Genomic DNA, 19042 nt, shown 5'->3' on the forward strand with positions numbered 1-19042 from the left:
TGTAAAGTTGGAGGGATTCAAAGCAATTTTTAAAGAAAAATGTTTAAGATTTCTATTTTTTGAAAATCTCACAACTCTCTTTAGATCTCTACCATTGATATTTGAATGGGACCCACTCATGTATGTGTGGGGCCACAACATCAATGGTGAAAATCTAAAGGAATTGTGGGGGTCTTCAAAAAATAAAAATGTCAATCATTGTTGATTTTTAAATGTTTATGACTACATAGTTGAACTTCCTTGTAACAGGTCAAATGTTCTTATTTACCCAATTTTTTGGTAAGGAAATTAGTTCAAGGAGAAATTATCACAAATAAGAATGTATTAGTTTTATCTTTTTATATCATTTCTAAAAAAAGCATATTTTTATGATTTTCAAAGTTAATGAAATTAATATGTACGAATTTATTGAAAAATCAAATAATATACATTAATAATTAAAAAAGTTTTGAATATAATTAACCGTATTTATATTTGAATAACCAAACTTATTGTTATGGGAGGTGAGATAAGAATATTTAATACAATGGATCAACTAGTAAGATATAAAAACGCCAAAGTAAAAGTTGGTACAAACTTGTTAATTAGGGATGTAAGTTCATAAAAGTTGGTCTTGACCAATGTACATATAATAATAAAAAAGACAAATAATAATAGTAATTAATATAAGGTAAAAGGGTCCCACAAGTAAATGGAATGAGGGACCCATGAATCCAAATCTTGTGAGGCCACAAAGGACCAATTGACTTTTTTAAAAGAGACAAAAAAAATATTTTAAAAAAATTATTCAATTATGATAGGATTTAAAAGGCATGGAATATAACCCAACAGGACGGCCCATTTCTCTTTTTGCCCCCCCCACACAATGCTCTTCTTATCTCTTCAACATCTATCCTGTTTTTTCATCCCAAAGAAAAGGTAAAGGCATCATGGTCTTATTGTTTTTTTCATTCTTTCATTTTGTTTTCGAATCTTAGATTTGTGCAGAAGAAAAAAAAAATGATTTGCTCTATTGTGTTTTTTTTAATAACTCAGTTTTAATTTATTGGACCGACTAATTCGGGAATCAATCTCATTGTCTACTTGTAAGAGTCCCAATTAAAATCAAAACAAAATTTTATATAGACTGACTTCAAGAAATTTATTTTATTATTTTTTTATAGAATGACTAAAATAAATTATTTTCATGCAATATAAATTTACTAAATCAGTTAAGGTTTAAAATAATCTTTTGTTTATTTAATTAACTTTTTAATCACAATCAAATGAAATCTTAGAATCTTTAATTATTTGAGTTAATAGGGATTTGATAGGTGCATTTAGTTCATGACTACAGTAACAGAATGTTGAGCTCCAGTGTGTGCTTTGTCTTCAACTAAAAATGATTGATCCTGTCAATAATTGTTATCTTGTGTATATGCCTTTCATTTCATTTTTAGTAAATTATACTTATTTCTCCTAAATAATGAATAAATTATAAATAATTTCATAATTTTGACTTAATCGAGTTGTACTCTCTTAAAAATAAATTTTATAAAATTTTTGTCTATATCCATCAGAGCATCTCCAATTGTTCATTAGATATTTTATTAAATTTGAGTAAAAATTTGATCTGATACAATACACTTTAACCTTTTCATCAAATCCGGCCGGTTATCTATCTAGAGTAAATTTTCATCAAATTTATCACAAAATCGGTTGTATGGGAGGATGTGTGGCCCAACAGTCACTTACAAATTTGATAAAAGGATAAACGTTCCCTTCATTTGATGAAAAAGTATTATTTCCTTCATTTGATACTAAACTGATAAAATAGTTAGAATATCATTTTTATTAATATTTATCAAATTTAAATTTGATAAAAGATCTAATAAAGAATTGAAGCTGGCCTTAGTTAGAGTATCTCCAACCCACTAGGTATATAATGTTTGTTAGTCAAAATGCCTAGTATGACTTACTTTTTTCAACTCCAATGCACTAGGCATATGATTAGGCATTTTAGCTCAATTCACATTCATTAGCTACATGTAACTAGCCTTCAAGGCTAGGCAAAATGTATTTAATCATTAGGATTATTTCCCTCCATCTTTGTTGCTGATATGGCATTCTATAAAGTTAATAATATTTGAATAAATAGTTAAAATACAGAGCATGGTTGGAGTAAAAACATGAAACAGTTAACAGGTAAAATAAAATATATACTTTATAGTAATGTTTAGATAGATAAAATACCTATTACCGTTGGAGATGCTCTTATACAAATGTAAAATGATGCCTATATTATTTTTCAGTCCTGCTGGGACCCCCAGCAAGAGAAGACCCCAGCACCTCACCTCCACGTGGGGGGCTATGACTTGTAGACAGGGAAAAAAAAATTAAAAAAAAAAAATTGAACCAATCACAAAACAGTGGGAGTGCTGGGATCCAACTCATTTTTCATTATTTTTTAAGACTAAAAACTCATTTTATTCTTTATCATCCTCGTGTCCAAATATCATCTCCATCCAAGCACTGATATACTATTTTTGAGTAACGCACATAGACAACAATACACTCATATTCTATGTTTGAATAATGCACATAGTTGACGCAACAATGATGGTTAGGTAAGGTCGGTTTTTGCACAAGTGCGTACTTAAATATAAGGATAAATTGTAAATATATTTTTTAAGATTTATTTAAAATATAAATTATTTTTTTTGATTTGAAAAATATTTAATTTTATGTAAAATAGAAATTATAAAATAGAAATTATCTTTTTTAATTTGAAAAATTATAAATATTTTCTTACTAAAAAAATTTACTTAACAAAATTAATTTTAAAAAATAAAATTTCTTACTCTCCTAAATATTATAAAATTATCTAAATTATTAATTAAAATAAAATTTTAATATTATTAAAAATTATTAATGTACTTAATAATTTATTAATAAAGATGACAATTTATCATAAAATTAAAAATTTTAAAAACGAAATATAATTTTTAAAACTATATAAGATAAATCCAATTTTAAACAAATTTTAAAAATATATTTATCATTTATCCTAAATAATAAAATATCAGCTAATAATAGTAATTTTGTCACTTCCATTATCACCATTATGTTGTGTTTGATTTAGGAGTTTAAGGAAGAATTTAGAGAAAAAAATGAAAAAAATAAGTGAAATATGAATAAAACATACCTATATTTCACTTATTTTCACACTTTTTTCTTTTTCTTTTCCAAATCCCTCTTCAAATCCCCGAATCAAACACAACGTTAAAGTTGCTCCTTTTCTATTTGTCTTTTTCCTGGTGAACCATTTTGGCTTTTTCATATGCATTTCAAAAACCTCATGAGACAACTTTGGACTGAAAATTTTAAATTATAAAAAAAAAAAAAAGAAGAAGAAGAAAGAAAGAAAGAAAAGTAGAAGAAGAGCCATGAGTCAACACTAATCTTTCATAACTTCTTGTCATGCTTTCGTTCATTTAAACAATAGCAGGTCAAACATTAAAATTCAACTCAAAATTCTAAAGTTGATGGACTTAACATGACCCAATTTACAAAAAAAGATCTCAACCTAAACATTACTTTCAAGCATCTATACAACTTGCTAATACTGCAAAAAAAATTTGCAGTATATTCCTTTCTTTTCTTCCCTTTTTTTTCTTTTCAATCCTATCTAAGTACCCATCAACTAAACAAAAAAGCTACAAGTTGGTGAAAAAAAATAAAATAAAAATAAAAATCAAGGAAACAAGTGATACTTTTACACTTTGAGACTGTGGTCCTCACTTTCCTTTGATTCCTTCATAATTTCACCAATCTTTTGACTAGGACCCCCATCTCCTTCAGCATCAAAGCTAGCATGAACACTGTATAGAACATATACAAGCACTGCAAGAGCTGAAAAGAATCCGAACCTCACATAGGATGGCCCATCAAGAGAACCCAATAAGAAAATGTTGAGGAAGATTGAGATAGATGGTATCCATGGCATCAGAGGGACCCCCCAGAACTCGGGTTTTCGAGCTTCTGGGACTACACAATGAAACAGTTGTACCACAGCGATGGCGATTACAGTGCAGATACCGAGCACAAACCCCTTGGGCTTGCCAGGCGGAGCAAATTGCCAAATCATGGTGAATATGATTGATGTGAAGGAGAAGCAAAATAAAAAGGACAACGTAGGCCATGGATTTGTTGTCCCCACTGAGACATAACGTCTGTAGATTACAGCATTTGCCACCATGTAGAAGACAAAGAGTGTGCCGATGGATACTAGGTTGAGGAGTACATTTAGATCAGTGAAAAGGGCAATTGCAGCTGTGCAGAGTCCTGAAAAGGAATATGTAGCATAAGAACCTAACAATGCTTATATGTACACAACAGGGCTAGAAGATTAAGAACCTAACAATCTTTATATGCATAAAGATCACACTCCTAGTTGAGGATATTATTGAAACAAGTCAAGTGGAGAAAATGAAAAAAATTCAAAACTTTCCATTATGAGAGGCAGCCCATCACTAAAGACTTCCAAGTGAATACCCTTGATTCTTGAAGGGATTGAAGTGAAACAATTTCTAGTGGCACTCTTTTTAGGTCATTTTCAGTGGATTACTTCAGCCAGATAAGACCACCCAAAATGGAAATTCTAAAGAAAGGCATAGTACTACAATTGGTTCTGAGAAAATTCACAAAACCCAAGTCATGTAGATCAATCTGGCAACTGGTTAATATATTCAAACTTAAATGGAGCCAATGAAATCAAATACAAGCAACTACGGCCAACTTGCAAATACAGAACATCATTTACAACATGATTCTAAAAGATTTTTTTATTTTTCTAAGAAAATTCACAAAATCCAAATACATCAATGTGCCAACTGCCTAATATATTAAGCTTAAACAGTGCCAATGAAATTCATGCAAATAGGGCTAAAGCAGAATCACATTTATAAACATGATTCAGAAAGATAGTTTTTCAGAAAAAAAATTTACAAAACCTGAATCAATCTGGCAACAGGCTAATATATTAAGCTTAAATTGTGCCAATGAAATAAAATATATGCAAATAGGGCTAGAACCTCATTTATAAACATGATACTGAAAGATACTATTTGGGAGAATTCACAAAACCCAAATCCATCTGGCAACTACAATCAAATACAAGCAAGCAGGACCAAATGTAGAACACCATTTATGAACATGATTCTAAAAGATAAATCTTTTTAGGAAATGCTAAAAACAGCCCTAGTATTTGGAAAATGTATATAAAGTGTATTTGGATATGTAAAGAATGAACAAAAATATGTAAAGGTGTTTTGAAATATGTAAAATGCGTATTATGATTATAACTATTTTGACTTTATGTTGTCTTGTTGACAGAACTTACAGGCGTTATTAGTAAAGACCCATTCTTTTTAAGGTGTTTGCATCCTAAAAAGATAAGGTCACCAATTGTAAAAGTCTTGCTTGAATGCATGATTCCCGTGGAAACTGTTGCAATGAATCACTACTTTTATCTCTTTATGTCATATTTTCTTCCTAAGCACCCACAACAACACCGGTATTTGCATCCTAAAAGATAAGGTCACCAATTGTAAAAGTCTTGCTTGAATGCATGATTCCCGTGGAATCTGTTGTCATATTTTTTTCCCAAACCCACCCCCCCTTCTTTTTTTCTCAGATTCTCAGATTTTTGCATTAACAAAAGCAAGTAATTAAATCACAGCATCAATAAGGAGTACAAAATGCTAAAATATTTATATTTTCAATACATTCGTTACATATCCCAAAACACTTTATATATTTCTACACATTTTAATATACTTTATACACATTTTCAATCTTAACAAAAGCACAAAGTATTTTTCCAAAATTAAATCACATTAAAACATTAAAAATGCACACGACAGCACAATGAAAATTATGATAGCTCGTTGTTATCGGCTCATTGTCATGACCTGTATTTTTGTTATTTTTTTATGTTTTATTTGACTTTTGACTTTCTAATTAACACAATATTATACTTGCTAACATAAATTACCATGAACTGGGCTGAATAGGCATTAGGATATTATATTCCTATATCTGTTTGGACTTGAGGTTTATTTAAGGGAAAACTACAATTGAGTGTAAATTTATTTAAAAAAAAAAAACAACAATGGCAAACTTTATAAATATTAATAATTAAAATTCTAAAAAATTCATGTATCTGTAAATATTTTTTTAAAAAACCACTAAATTATATTTCCCCCTTATTTAACATTTAAATAATAATAATAATAATAAAATCATGATTGATAACTCGAATTTCATCTTGTCCCAAACAACTCAAACTTTGGCTTGCCGGTTGACCGGCTGATCATCTGAAAAGAAAGTTGACAGTCGCTATCGACAAGGTGACAACCGCTATAGACAAGTATTCACCAATCATCCGGATGACCGACAAGAACAAATTCGGACGAGCAAATTCAATTCAAGCTACCAATCTTCATTGAACAAAAAACCAAAAAAAAAAAACTGACTTTTGGCTCTGCTGTACTTGTAAGGGCCCCTGGCACAAAAAAAACTCGAAATCAAGGGGACCCGAATGCTGATTTGGGTGGCCCATACGGTGGAACCAACAAAATAGTCAAAATCTATCACCATCCGATTCCCAGCTTTTCCCTTCGGTCCAAATGGACCCTCAAAATACTCAAATCACAGTGGCGCCCCACAGTAAACACGTGAGGACGCCTCGTAGCCTAACCAAACCTCTCTCCCTAACTGAAACGGTTCAATGTGGTGACCCACTTCTCAACAACAGCCAAGCTTTTATTAAACAAAAAGAACCCACCAAAACCAAAAATAAAAATAATAAACACCCCCAAAATGCTATTAAAAATTTTATTAAATGTAGTGAGACTCACATAATGTCACATATATTAAATAGAAATTTTAGTAAAATATTGGTATCTGTAACATTAGTACACCAAAATATAAAGATAAATGCTAGACCTAAATATTTTATTAAATCCATCACATAATTACATATAAATAAGATTCACACATGTGAATTCTCAGTCCCCCATGTAAAAAATTTAATAAATTATTTGAATTCATAACATTTTGCTAAAGAAAAAGGAAACGTACCGAGGAAAACGGAGGCGTTAACGGGCGTGGATGTCTTGGGGTGAATCTTAGCGAACCAAGCGGGGACCACGCTCGACCGTCCGATCACGCACATGTACCTAGCTTGCCCCATCATCGCCACCAACATCGATGTCAATATCCCGAAACTGGCCCCCACACCTATCACGTTCGAAACCCATCTCCAACCGCCAGATCCTCCCCTGAACGCCTCCGCAAACGGCGCCTCTTTATTGATCTGCGTGATCACTCACCCACACCAAATCAAAACCCCCAACAATAATCACCCTATTAATTACACTGTTATTTGTATGTATTTATTTCCAACCATTTTCATATGCGTAAAGGTATCAAAAGTTTTACAAAGTTTTAACAAATGTGTCACGTGAGTGTCTAACCGGGTCCCATATAAGTCCCACACCCATGTAAAATATTTGATAAAAATTTTGATAGAATGTTTGGAGGGTCTCGCATTTTTGTTTTCATATTTAACTTCCTTTACATTTTAAAACACTCCATTCATACATAAAATTCTTTTTTAAAAAATAAAAACAAAAACAAAAACAAAAAATGTAAGATTATGCTTAATTTACATGCACATAAAATAAAAATTAACTAAAATATAAAGGAAAATACAAAATCGTACAGTTATTTCACAAAAGGTAGATTTTACATCATGTAGATCCGATCTTTGTGTGACACATCTATGTATATTCTTTGTCGTATTTTTTTTAATATCTTTTTAAAAATAAAAAATAAAAATATTATGAATTCCTTCCTTTATTCTTCTTTTTTTTTTTAAAAAAAAACAAAAGATTGTAAAATAGCATTAAAAGCATTTATTACTTTTTTTGGCACTGATTGATCAACTTGAGATGGCCTTATTACACATACCATGTCATAAGGTAACAGCATGGACATTGAAGCGGCCATTAAACAGTAGAAAACGGTAACGACGATAACCGAACCGGACACTCCGATAGGGATATCCTTAACCGGGTTTTGGACCTCCTCCGCCATGGTCGACACGGCGTCGTACCCAATATAACTCAGATACACCATCGCAGCACCATTGAACACCCCCGCAGCTCCGAAAGGAAAGAACCCGCCCGGATGACTCGGGTCACCCGGCTTAGTAAAATTCTTCGAATCTCCCCTGTAAAACCCTACTACGATCACGAACACTATGAACAGAATGTGAAGCGTCGTCAACACCATGTTCAGAACCGAACTCTCTCTGGTACTGTTAAACATTTGGAAATTGATTATTTTTCAAATTAAAATTTTCATGATGCAAATCAATGGAGTTTGTGTGGGAACGAACCTGTAGCAGATAATAAGAGTGATGAATAGTACTACGGCCACCGCGACAAAGTCGATCTCGTTGAATCCCTTTGGGAGAGAAGAGATTGAGACTCTCCATTTCGTTGCGGTGGATAAGCCTATTGCTGTACCTAAATAGGCCGTGAAGCTTCGAGCCACTGCTGCGTTCGATAGCACGTAATCTATGATTAGGTTCGCACCGGTTAAAAATGCCGCAAACTCTCCTGTAAGATGAAGCGATTTAGTGATTTTTGCAAAATGAAACAAATGTTAGAGAGAGAGAGAGAGAGAACCGAAAGTGACGCGGATGTAGCTGAAGGCGCCGCCGGCGACGGGCATTTCGACGGCGAATTCGGTGTAGCAGAAGGCGGAGAGGAGGGCGCAGAAGCCGGCAATGGCGTAGGAGAGGATGACGGAGGGGCCGGAGTATTGGTGGCTGGCTTGGCCGGTGGTGACGAAGACGCCGGCGCCGACCATGCCGCCGATGCCGAAGCCGACGAGGTCGAACCAGCGAAGGGTTCGGCGCATGTCGGAGCCGGAGCGGGCTCGGGCTTGGCTCATTTCTTCGAAGGATGTGGAGACAGAGGCGGCGCGGCGGCCGAGACGGCTGGGCGTGTCGGCTAGGGCTCGGAGGTAGGAGTTGAAGCTAGAGAAAGAAGAGCCACGGCTATCCATCACCGCTTTCTCTCTCTCTCTCACTCTCTCTCTCGATGTTTGTATCTGAAGGGATGAGGATGAGAGTGAAAAGAGTGAGAGTATAAATAGAGAGAGATTGGGATATGTTTGGTATAGGCTGTTAGACCTTGGTTGGAATATTTTAAAAGATAATAAAAAAATATGTAAATATATGTATATTTTATTTGGGGTAAATTACACTTATACGAATGGTAACGGTATTAATGGAGGCGGATATTAATTCTCTATTCCTATTCTTTTATAATTATTTTTCTCTATTCCTCATTTTTCATGGATACTATCCTCTCCATCTCCTAATGGGTTTGGATATTCTCCAACCCAACTTGATTTTTTTTTTTTTTTTTTTTTTTTTAAGGATTCACAACTAAAACTAAATATACATTCAATTTTTTTATTTTTTTTTAATATTCACAACTTTTTTTTTATTTTTAAGATTCACAACCAAAGTCAAATATACATTCAATCTTTTTTATTTGTTATTTTTATTTTTTTTAAGGTTCACGACCATTTTTTATTTTTATTTTTATTTTTAAGATTCACAACTAAAACTAAATATACTTTCAATCTTATTTTATTTTATTTGGCTCAACAACAAATCAAATACACATTAATTAACATTGTCACATTATTCTTGTCAAATTTTCTGTATATGTAGAATTTTTAAAATTTATTTCGAAAAATTCAATCTTAACCAAAGCTAAATAAACATTTATTTTTTATTTTTTTTATAAGATTCACAATCAAAACTAAATATACATTCAATCTTATTTTATTTTATTTGGCTCAACAAAAAAATCAAATACACATTAATTAATATTATCACATTATTCTTGTCAAATTTTATGTATATCTAGATTTTTTTAAATTTATTTAAAAAAATTCTATTCCTACAAAAAAAATTCATCTTCTTTTTTAATTTTATGTATCTCCTCATCTCTATTAATTGATCTTCGATAATCCGAAGGTGAGTTATTGCTCTCGTTTCCATCGTCTTCTTTTTATTTTTCTTTTTTTAAATTTTTATTTGCATATATAGACTGAATTTTCTTCTTTCAATATCTCCTGCAATTGTTTTATTGGATTTCTTTATGATTTGATGGTAACCTTAGATTGAATTTTTTAATTTTCATCTTAACTAATGATCACCTTAATTGAAATTTTGTATATTTTTGTCTTCAATTTCCATGTTTTGGTTATGATTAAATTGCGTGTTTTTGATCGATAGCCACAATGTTGTCATCGTTAGATTGTCGTCATCGCAAATCGTCGTTGCTGTAGTGAGAGAATGAGAGAGAGTGAGAATTAGAACTCTAATTGTCAACAGAGTAGGGATGGCAATGGATAACCTACCATGTGGGTATCCATGGAGATCCAACCCAAATACTTGGGTTTTCCCTTTTTCTTGTCTGTTGGGTAGGTAAGTGATATTTTTTAAATCTCAATTAGGGATGGGTACCCACTAATTTCCCCATATATTTTTTTTAGGTACATCGAAAAATAATTTCTCCATAAGTTTTCACTACTCTGTTGACAATTAGAGTTTTAATTCTCACTCTCTCTCGTCCTCTCACTACAGCAATGGCGATTTGCTATGACGACAATCTAGCGGTGACAAGATTGTGACTATCGATCAAAAATGCGCAATTAATCATAACCAAAACATGGAAATTGAAGACAAAAATGTACAAAATTTTAATTAAGGTGATTGCTAGTTAAGATGAAATTGAAAAATTCAATCTAAAGTTACCATCAAATTAGAGCGAAATCCAATAAAACAATTGCAGGAGATATTGAAACTAGAAAATTCATTCTATAAATGTAAATAAAAATTTTTAAAAGAAGAAGATGGAAATGAGAGTAATAACTCACTTTCAGATTATTGAAGATCAAATAATAGAGAGGAGAATGAGATACATAAAATTAAAGAAAAATTAAAAAAGAAGATGGAATTTTTTTGTAGGAATAGAATTTTTCTAAATAAATTTAAAAAATTCTAGATATATATAAAATTTGACAAGAATAATGCGACAATGTTAGTTAGGCTTCGCTTGGGAAGCCATGGTTTGGGCTTTTTTGACTATTTTAGCCACAAAAAATAAAATAGGTTATTTTAGCCATAACAAACAAAACATCACATCCAACCCATAATCATTACATTCTTCTCTCACAAAAAAACTCAAAAAAGTCAAAAAGCCAAAAAACTCTTCCCAAACCAAGCTTTTAAGCCCAGGCTAAAATAGCCAAAAAAGTTAAAAAGTCAAAAGCCAACCCACTTCCCAAACGGAGGCTTAATGTGTATTTGATTTTGTTGTTGAGCTAAATAAAATAAAATAAGATTGAATGTATATTTAGCTATAGTTATGAATCTTATTTTAAAAAAATGGTAGTGAACCTTTAAAAAAAATAAAATAAAATAAAAACATAAAACATGTGGAGAAATTAGTGGGTACCCATCCCCTGTGGATATTTAAATAATATCACTTACCCTACCCAACAGATAAGAAAAAAAAGAAAAACTCATGTATTTGGGTTGGGTATCCATGGATACCCATAGGGTAGGTTATCCATTGTCATCCCTATACACTTACACCATTTGAGGTTTAGGTTTAATACATATCATTTTTGACGTTTGAGAAATTACACTAACTCTCCTATTATTGTAATTATTTAGACGGAATGAAGACATTGAACTCATGCACTCTCTCTTTTTTTGCTTTACTTTACTTTATTTTTATTTTTTTTCCCTTTCCTTTGCTTTTTTTTAATGTAATTTCTTCTATTTTTCTATTAAGAGTTGTTATCTTTTATATAAGCAGGGGTTTGTAAAATGAGATTATTAACTACAGGAGTGGAATGTAATTTTCAAAACGTCAGGAGATAGGTAGTAATTGGACCAAACCCGAAATGGTATCAATGTAATTTATCCTTTTATTTATTATTTATATTTTATAAAAAAAATTCAAAATTTTTAATTAAATATAGGTCATGTTTGGAAGTTAAAATTTGGCTTTTTTTAATTAACATTCACAAAAAGATAAAGGTCACGTTTGGCATAAAAAATTTGAGTTAAAATAGATTAAAACGTCAATAAGACAAATATCACATTTAAATTATAATTATTTCATTTTTTACTCACAAAACTAAAAAATGTCAAAAAGTCTATCCCAAATTAAATTTTTTAATCTCAAATTAAAATAGTCAAAAAATCAAGAAACCAAAAAGTCAACCCACATTTCAAATGAAGGCAAAATAAGTTAAAATAATTAATAAAACAAAATATAATATTTAATCCATAATTATTTTACTTTTTCTCCCACAAATATCATATCTAATTCCAAAAAATTCAACTTTCTTCCTAAATATAAATATTTGAGCTCATTAAACATTTTAGGACTAAAGAAATACAAAAAGAAAAAATCGACCATATAAGCTAATAAGGCAAAATGTTACATCCAAACCATAATCATTACACTTTTTTATTACAAAAGTTACAAAAAACCCAAAAACAAAAACCAAACGATATTAAAAAAGTTCAAACACAAAAAAGTTAACTAAAAAGTTGGCTATTGTAACCAATACCAAACAAATTAAAATAGTCGACTTCCCAAACGAGGCCATAGTTTTGAGAGTTAAAAGTGGATAATTAAAAATTTTATTTCCCTTTAAATAATTTATTTACATTATTTATGCATAATAAGGCATATAAGAAAAAGATTCACAAAATAATTCCACGTATAAATTGCCAAAGAGCGTTGTTATTCAAGAATTTATTTTTTAATTTTAATAATATGGCAATTAATTAAAATATTGAGAATAACACTTTCTCTCATTTTTTTTTTAATTATTTACCAATCATATCACTTATATAAAATAGTATTTATAAAACTATTATTAAGGGTTGGTTTGGGATGTCCTAAAAAAGTGTACTTTTTGACTTATTGGTGGGTTTGGGTTGGGTTTGGGTTGGGTTTGATGTGATGTGTTAGAGAGGTGATGTGATTTAAATAAGATGATGTGACTTAAATAAGATAGTGACTTTTTGACTCATTTAGTACATGCCAAACTAGCCCAAGTAAAGGACTAAATTGGTTTAGTGAAACCTTCTTCTCCTTATGTCACGTGACTACTTTATATATGCTATTATTAAGTGAAGGCCTAAATTGGTCTAGTGAAACCTTCTTCTCCTTATGTCACATGGCAACTTTATATATGCTGAAATAAAAAAAAAAATTATTATACATATCGTAACCAAGTTTTGAACCCAAGACCTTTGATTTCATTAAGAAGATACTTATCACTTAAGCAACACCCATATTATTATATTAAATTCTTTATTAATTGTTTTTATTATTTGTTATTTGGATTCATCCACCAATATTTATAAATTGGATCTAAAAAGTGAGTTTGTATATTATTTTTCATTATAAAATTAAAGTAATGTTAAACAAATTAAATTTTTATATATATTTTGGATTATATTAACAAATACTCTTAGCTTACTTGTTCAGAATACATTGATCTACTCCTTAGTTGATATTTTAATTTTAATAATATTTTTTTAATTAATAACTTATTAAATCATACGACAAGACTTTTTGAATATTTATATAACAAAAAATTATGTGAGGATTTATTTAACCAAAAAATTTTTAAAAAATTTACATATTATTAAAGTTTTTTTTTTAACTTATTATAAAAATTTTAAGCTAGTAATCTTTACAAAAAAAAATATATATATATTTTTGTTTATAAATTTCACCAAATGACCTCATTATAAAATTTCATTATCTAAAACTATTAAATAGGAATGTATTCCACAAGATCCTACATAAACGTAACGTGACGTGACACTTACATAAACGTAACGTAACGTGACGCCTACATATACGTAACGTAACGTGACTCCTATATGAACGTAACGTAACGTGACACCTACATAAACGTAACGTAACGTGTTACGTTAAGTTTCGCAAACTTAATGAATTTTTTATTTTTTTAAATTGAATGTGAAAATGTTGCTGACTTATATTGGTGTCACTTTACGTTTCATATAAATATGATCTATAGTAACATTCAATTTCCTAGATCATAGGTGTCACGTTAGGAAATTAACACCTATATAGGAAATTGAATGTTGCCATAGATCATAGGTGTCACGTTACGTTACGTTTATGTAGATATGTCACGTTACGTTTATGTAGGTGTTACGTTACGTATAGGTGTCACGTTACGTTTATATAGGTGTCACGTTACGTTACGTTTATATAGATATGATCTATGATAACATTCAATTTCCTATATATAGTTTTACTATTATTTATGATATTAACAACTAATATTGAGGGTAAATGTGTCAACAAACTACTCACAGGACTTATGAGAACATAAATTTTTTAGTAAGACTATATGTAGTATAAGTCTCCCTGATAAGACTTACAAATAATTTTTCCTAAAAATAACTTATAACATGTGTGGAAAATGAAAAAGTCTATAAAAAAAAACAAGTAGAGAAATGTCAAAAGCATATTTTGGTTTAACTATAAAATAAAAATTCTTTAATAGTTTATATTTAATTTTTTTTCTACCTTCTATAATAAGGGGGGAAGTTAATACTTAATTAATGCATTATTGACAAGTGTTTTTAGAGTGCTTATTAAAACATTTGGTAACTTATCAACAAGTGTTCCCGGAGCCATGTGAAAGGTTTGGAAAATTAGTTAATACTTAATTAATGCATTATTAACAAGTTCTCTCGCACCCACGTAAGAGGTTTGATAAATTATTTTGTAAATTATTTTGAATTCCTAACATTACTCTTAACAAAACTCATAGGCTTTTCACTTAAAAAGAGAATATTATTAAAAATAAATTTATTTATAATAATGGCAATGTTATATTTTTTTTAATAAATTTTATCTATAAATATAATTACTTCTTTTAAATTGTAACAAATACTTTCAGATTCCCACCACAATATAATATAGGATAAATTATACTGATATCCCTTGAGATTTAGTCAAATTACATCCCATTTCTTGACGTTCTAGAAATTATATTCTCACCCCGTGATTAATAGTCTCATTTCACAAACCTCTACTTATATAAAAGGCAATAACTCCTTGTAGAAAAATAGAGGAAATTATATTGAAAAAAAAAAAAACAAAGCAAAAGAAAGGGGAACAAAAAAGAGGAAGTGAAGCAAATAAAGAAAAGAGAGGGTGCATGAATTCAATAGTTTCATTCAGTCTAAATAATTACAATGGGAGGGGACTCGTGTAATTTCTCAAATATTATGAGTGATATGTATTAAACCCAAATCTCAGAGGTGTAACTGTAATTTTCTCTATAACACAAAACACACCATTTATCTCTCAAGTAATGCTAGAGACCCCAAAAAGTTCAATTAAAAATTCTGTCAAATGTCTCACGTGAGTGTGAGACCCATATAGGACCCATATGGTGTGGATCCCACACCTATGTGAGACATTTGGTAGAACTTTTGAGATCTCTAACATTTTTCTTTATCTCTCTCCTCTTTCACTAATATTGAACGATAATTTAAGAGTTATACTAAGGACTCCAAATAATCTATCAAATTTTCTATCAAACCTCTCACATCTCTCACATGTGTGTGAGACCCAGACCCATACAAAATGTGTATGGATCCCACACCTATGTGAGAAGTTTGATAAAAAAAATTAATAAATTATTAATTTATAGCATTTTTCGTAATTTAAATGGCAATTGAAATTTTGGGAAGGCTTTTGAGACTCCTGGTAAATTTATCAATTTAGTTATACATTCGTTTGTTTTGGGGGAAATTGCAATAAATTTGTGGGAACATTACCTTACAGTGAAATCGACAATGCTACGTAGTTCAAATTTTGTGGCTCAAAAGTGGCTCAAGACGTCGTTTTGAGTACAAAACAACATAAAAATGGCCAAAACGACGTCGTTTTGAGTACAAAACAACATAAAAATGGCCAAAACGACGTCGTTTTGGTTATTTGAACCACTTTTGAGCCACAAAATTTGAGTTACGAGACATTTTCCCAGTGAAATAAGAAAAATAAATAAATATATATATATATATATAAATATGAAAAGGTGTAAGTGAGACTTAGGCCTCATGTAAAAAAAAGATTATTTTAGTAATTTTTTAATTTTTACGAAAAAATGTACAGAAAAATAGAGAGAGTAATATGACAACTTATAAGAATTTTTTGACTAAAACAAAAAGTTACCAAACAAGGCTTATGCTCTTTATAGATTTTTACTTATACAACACCATAGAATAATTTATATCTTCTATATTTGACCTTTTTTTTTTTTTTTTAATCCCATGGACAAATAATTTTTTCTAAATTTATAACAACAATAATTTATTGCAAATCAGGGAGAATGAAAAATACTTTTAATATGTAGGGAGACTTATTTATATGTAATTTTTCAGACACTTATGGTAGGTTAAGTCTTGTATAATTTCGTATAGAGTCTCAAGTTCTATTTAAATAGGAATGTATTCCACAAGATCCTACATAAACGTAACGTAACGTGACACCTATATAAACGTAACGTAACGTGACACATACATAAACATAACGTGACACCTGCATAAACGTAATATAACGTGTCACGTTACGTTTCGCAAACTTAATGAGTTTTTATTTTTTTAAATTGAATGTGAAAATGTTACTGGTTTATGTTGGTGTCACGTTACGTTTCATATAAATATGATGTAATGTAACGTGTCACATTATGTTTCGCAAACTTAATGAGTTTTTATTTTTTTAAATTGAATGTGAAAATGTTACTGGTTTATGTTGGTGTCACGTTACGTTTCATATAAATATGATCTATGGCAACATTCAATTTCCTATAGGAAATTGAATGTTGCCATAAATCATAGGTGTCACGTTACGTTTATATAGGTGTCACGTTACGTTACGTTTACGTAGATATGATTTATAGGAAATTGAATATTGTCATAGATCATAGGTGTCACATTACGTTACATTCATGTAGATATGATCTATGGTAACATGTAATTTTCTATAGTGTCACGTTACGTTTATGTAGGTGTCACGTTACGTTTATATAAGTATCACGTTACGTTACATTTGTATAGATATGATCTATGGTAACATTCAATTTCCTATATATGATTTTACTATTATTTATTATATTAACAACTAATATTGAGGGTAAATGTGTCAACAAACTTCCCACAGGACTTATGGAAATATAAATTTTTTAGTAGAATAATATGTAGTATAAGTCTCCTTAATAGGATTTATACATAATTGTTCCGAATATGTATGGAAAGATGTCTAAAATTTAGAAAAAACGTGGAGATAAATTGTAAAATTACAAAAAAGCTAATTTTTATCTCGCTTCTCTTCTTATCCCAACAAACTTCCAATCCAACGCCGGTCAAGCCCTCACAACTCTTTCGATAACGACAACACCACCAAATGCTCTACTACCACCTCTTGCTTCTGTCAACACCTTCCTATCCTCCCTCCCTCGGTGCCACTAACCCAAAACCACCAACTCATCACTTCACGCACTAGATCCATCAGTAAACCACAAAAAGACATTAATATGATAGAATAATATTAGGAATAAAAAATATTACTCATATGGTGTGAAATTTGCATTTATATAAGTGTTTAATAGAATATTTTGATAAATTATTTTACATTTTTAATACAATTTCACACCATCTTTATCATTCATTGCGAAACCACGAGATTGCATAAATCACAAAAAAAAGATTATAATTTTTATTATATCTCTTTTTTCCTAAAAAAATATAGCATATTATTAAAAAACATTTATCATTTATTTATTTTTTCAAAATAAACGTAATAAAGGGGTGTTTTAGGAAATATGTTAAAAGTTCTTTTTTTTAAAAAAAAAAATACGTACAAAAAATAAAGAGGTAATGTGATTCAAAAAAATCTAAAAATTAAAGAATTAACTTTTAACCTAAATGTCAAAATAGGCCAAAATAAAAAATAAAAAATAAAAAATAATCATGCTAACAAGTGCCCCGATATATACTTGATAAGATGCAATAAATATAGTCGTATTTATTGAAATGTGGTGAAAGAATTCCCAACTTAATATCATAGACTTTAGAGTAATATTAGGGTCTCAAATAATTTAACAAATTTTATACTAAACCTTTCATATAGGTGTGGGATTCATACACATGTGAATTTGTGTGGGTTCCATATAGAGATTTGCTAGAAAATTTGATAGATTATATAAGGTCCATAGCATTTACCTAGACTTTAATGCAAATCATACTAAACCTTTCATATAGGTGTGGGATTCATACACATGTGAATTTGTGTGGGTTCCATATAGAGATTTGCTAGAAAATTTGATAGATTATATAAGGTCCATAGCATTTACCTAGACTTTAATGCAAATCATAAATGTTTAGCATACTTTTTCTATTGACTATTTTAACCTTCATTTATGTAAATCCCATCCTTAGTTTCTTAGGTGTTGTTTGGCAATGGTTTTTTAGCTAAAAAACATAAAAGATAAAATGAGTTAAATAAATCAATAAAATAAAATATTACATTAAAATTATAATTATTTTATTTTTTTTCTCACAAAAATAAAAAAAATAAAAAGCCATATTGATAGTCAAAAAAATCAACTAAAAAAGTCAATTGTCAAACGGTAACAGTTTTGTCTAATTTATTCATGGAGCTAATTTTTGTTAAAAATTAGATAGAAAATAGCACATTGATAATTACATAGCATAAAAAATATATTATTATATTAGAGTTTAAATTTGTGTTAGAGGTGTGAGTTATATATAATAAAATAATTGTATACCGTGTAATTGTTAATATATCATTTTCTGTTTAATTTATAGCAAAAA

At 29.9% G+C, this 19042-nt stretch overlaps 1 protein-coding gene across 1 annotated transcript; it reads right to left on the bottom strand.

Moving 5' to 3' along the window:
* Positions 1-3442: 3442 nt before the first annotated feature.
* On the bottom strand, positions 3443-9226 carry LOC114288876 (cationic amino acid transporter 6, chloroplastic). The gene is made up of 5 exons (XM_028232497.2): positions 8736-9226; positions 8444-8666; positions 8014-8362; positions 7123-7357; positions 3443-4323 (listed from the first exon to the last, which is right to left on the bottom strand). The coding sequence occupies exons 1-5, from the start codon at positions 9115-9117 to the stop codon at positions 3755-3757; spliced, it is 1758 nt and encodes a 585-aa protein (XP_028088298.2). The 5' UTR covers positions 9118-9226; the 3' UTR covers positions 3443-3754.
* Positions 9227-19042: the final 9816 nt, after the last annotated feature.

The sequence above is a fragment of the Camellia sinensis genome, chromosome 1 (genome assembly GCF_055761805.1).
Source record: "Camellia sinensis isolate YWXY chromosome 1, ASM5576180v1, whole genome shotgun sequence".
Classification (NCBI taxonomy): domain Eukaryota; kingdom Viridiplantae; phylum Streptophyta; class Magnoliopsida; order Ericales; family Theaceae; genus Camellia; species Camellia sinensis.

Excerpts from the sequence above, each read along its gene's own strand:
- LOC114288876 (XM_028232497.2), bottom strand. The coding sequence starts at position 9,117 with ATGGATAGCCGTGGCTCTTCTTTCTCTAGCTTCAACTCCTACCTCCGA. Across the intron at positions 8,363-8,443 it reads ACTCTTATTATCTGCTACAG|TACCAGAGAGAGTTCGGTTC; the intron begins GTTCGTTCCCAC and ends AATGTTTAACAG. Across the intron at positions 4,324-7,122 it reads TAACGCCTCCGTTTTCCTCG|GACTCTGCACAGCTGCAATT; the intron begins GTACGTTTCCTT and ends ATTCCTTTTCAG.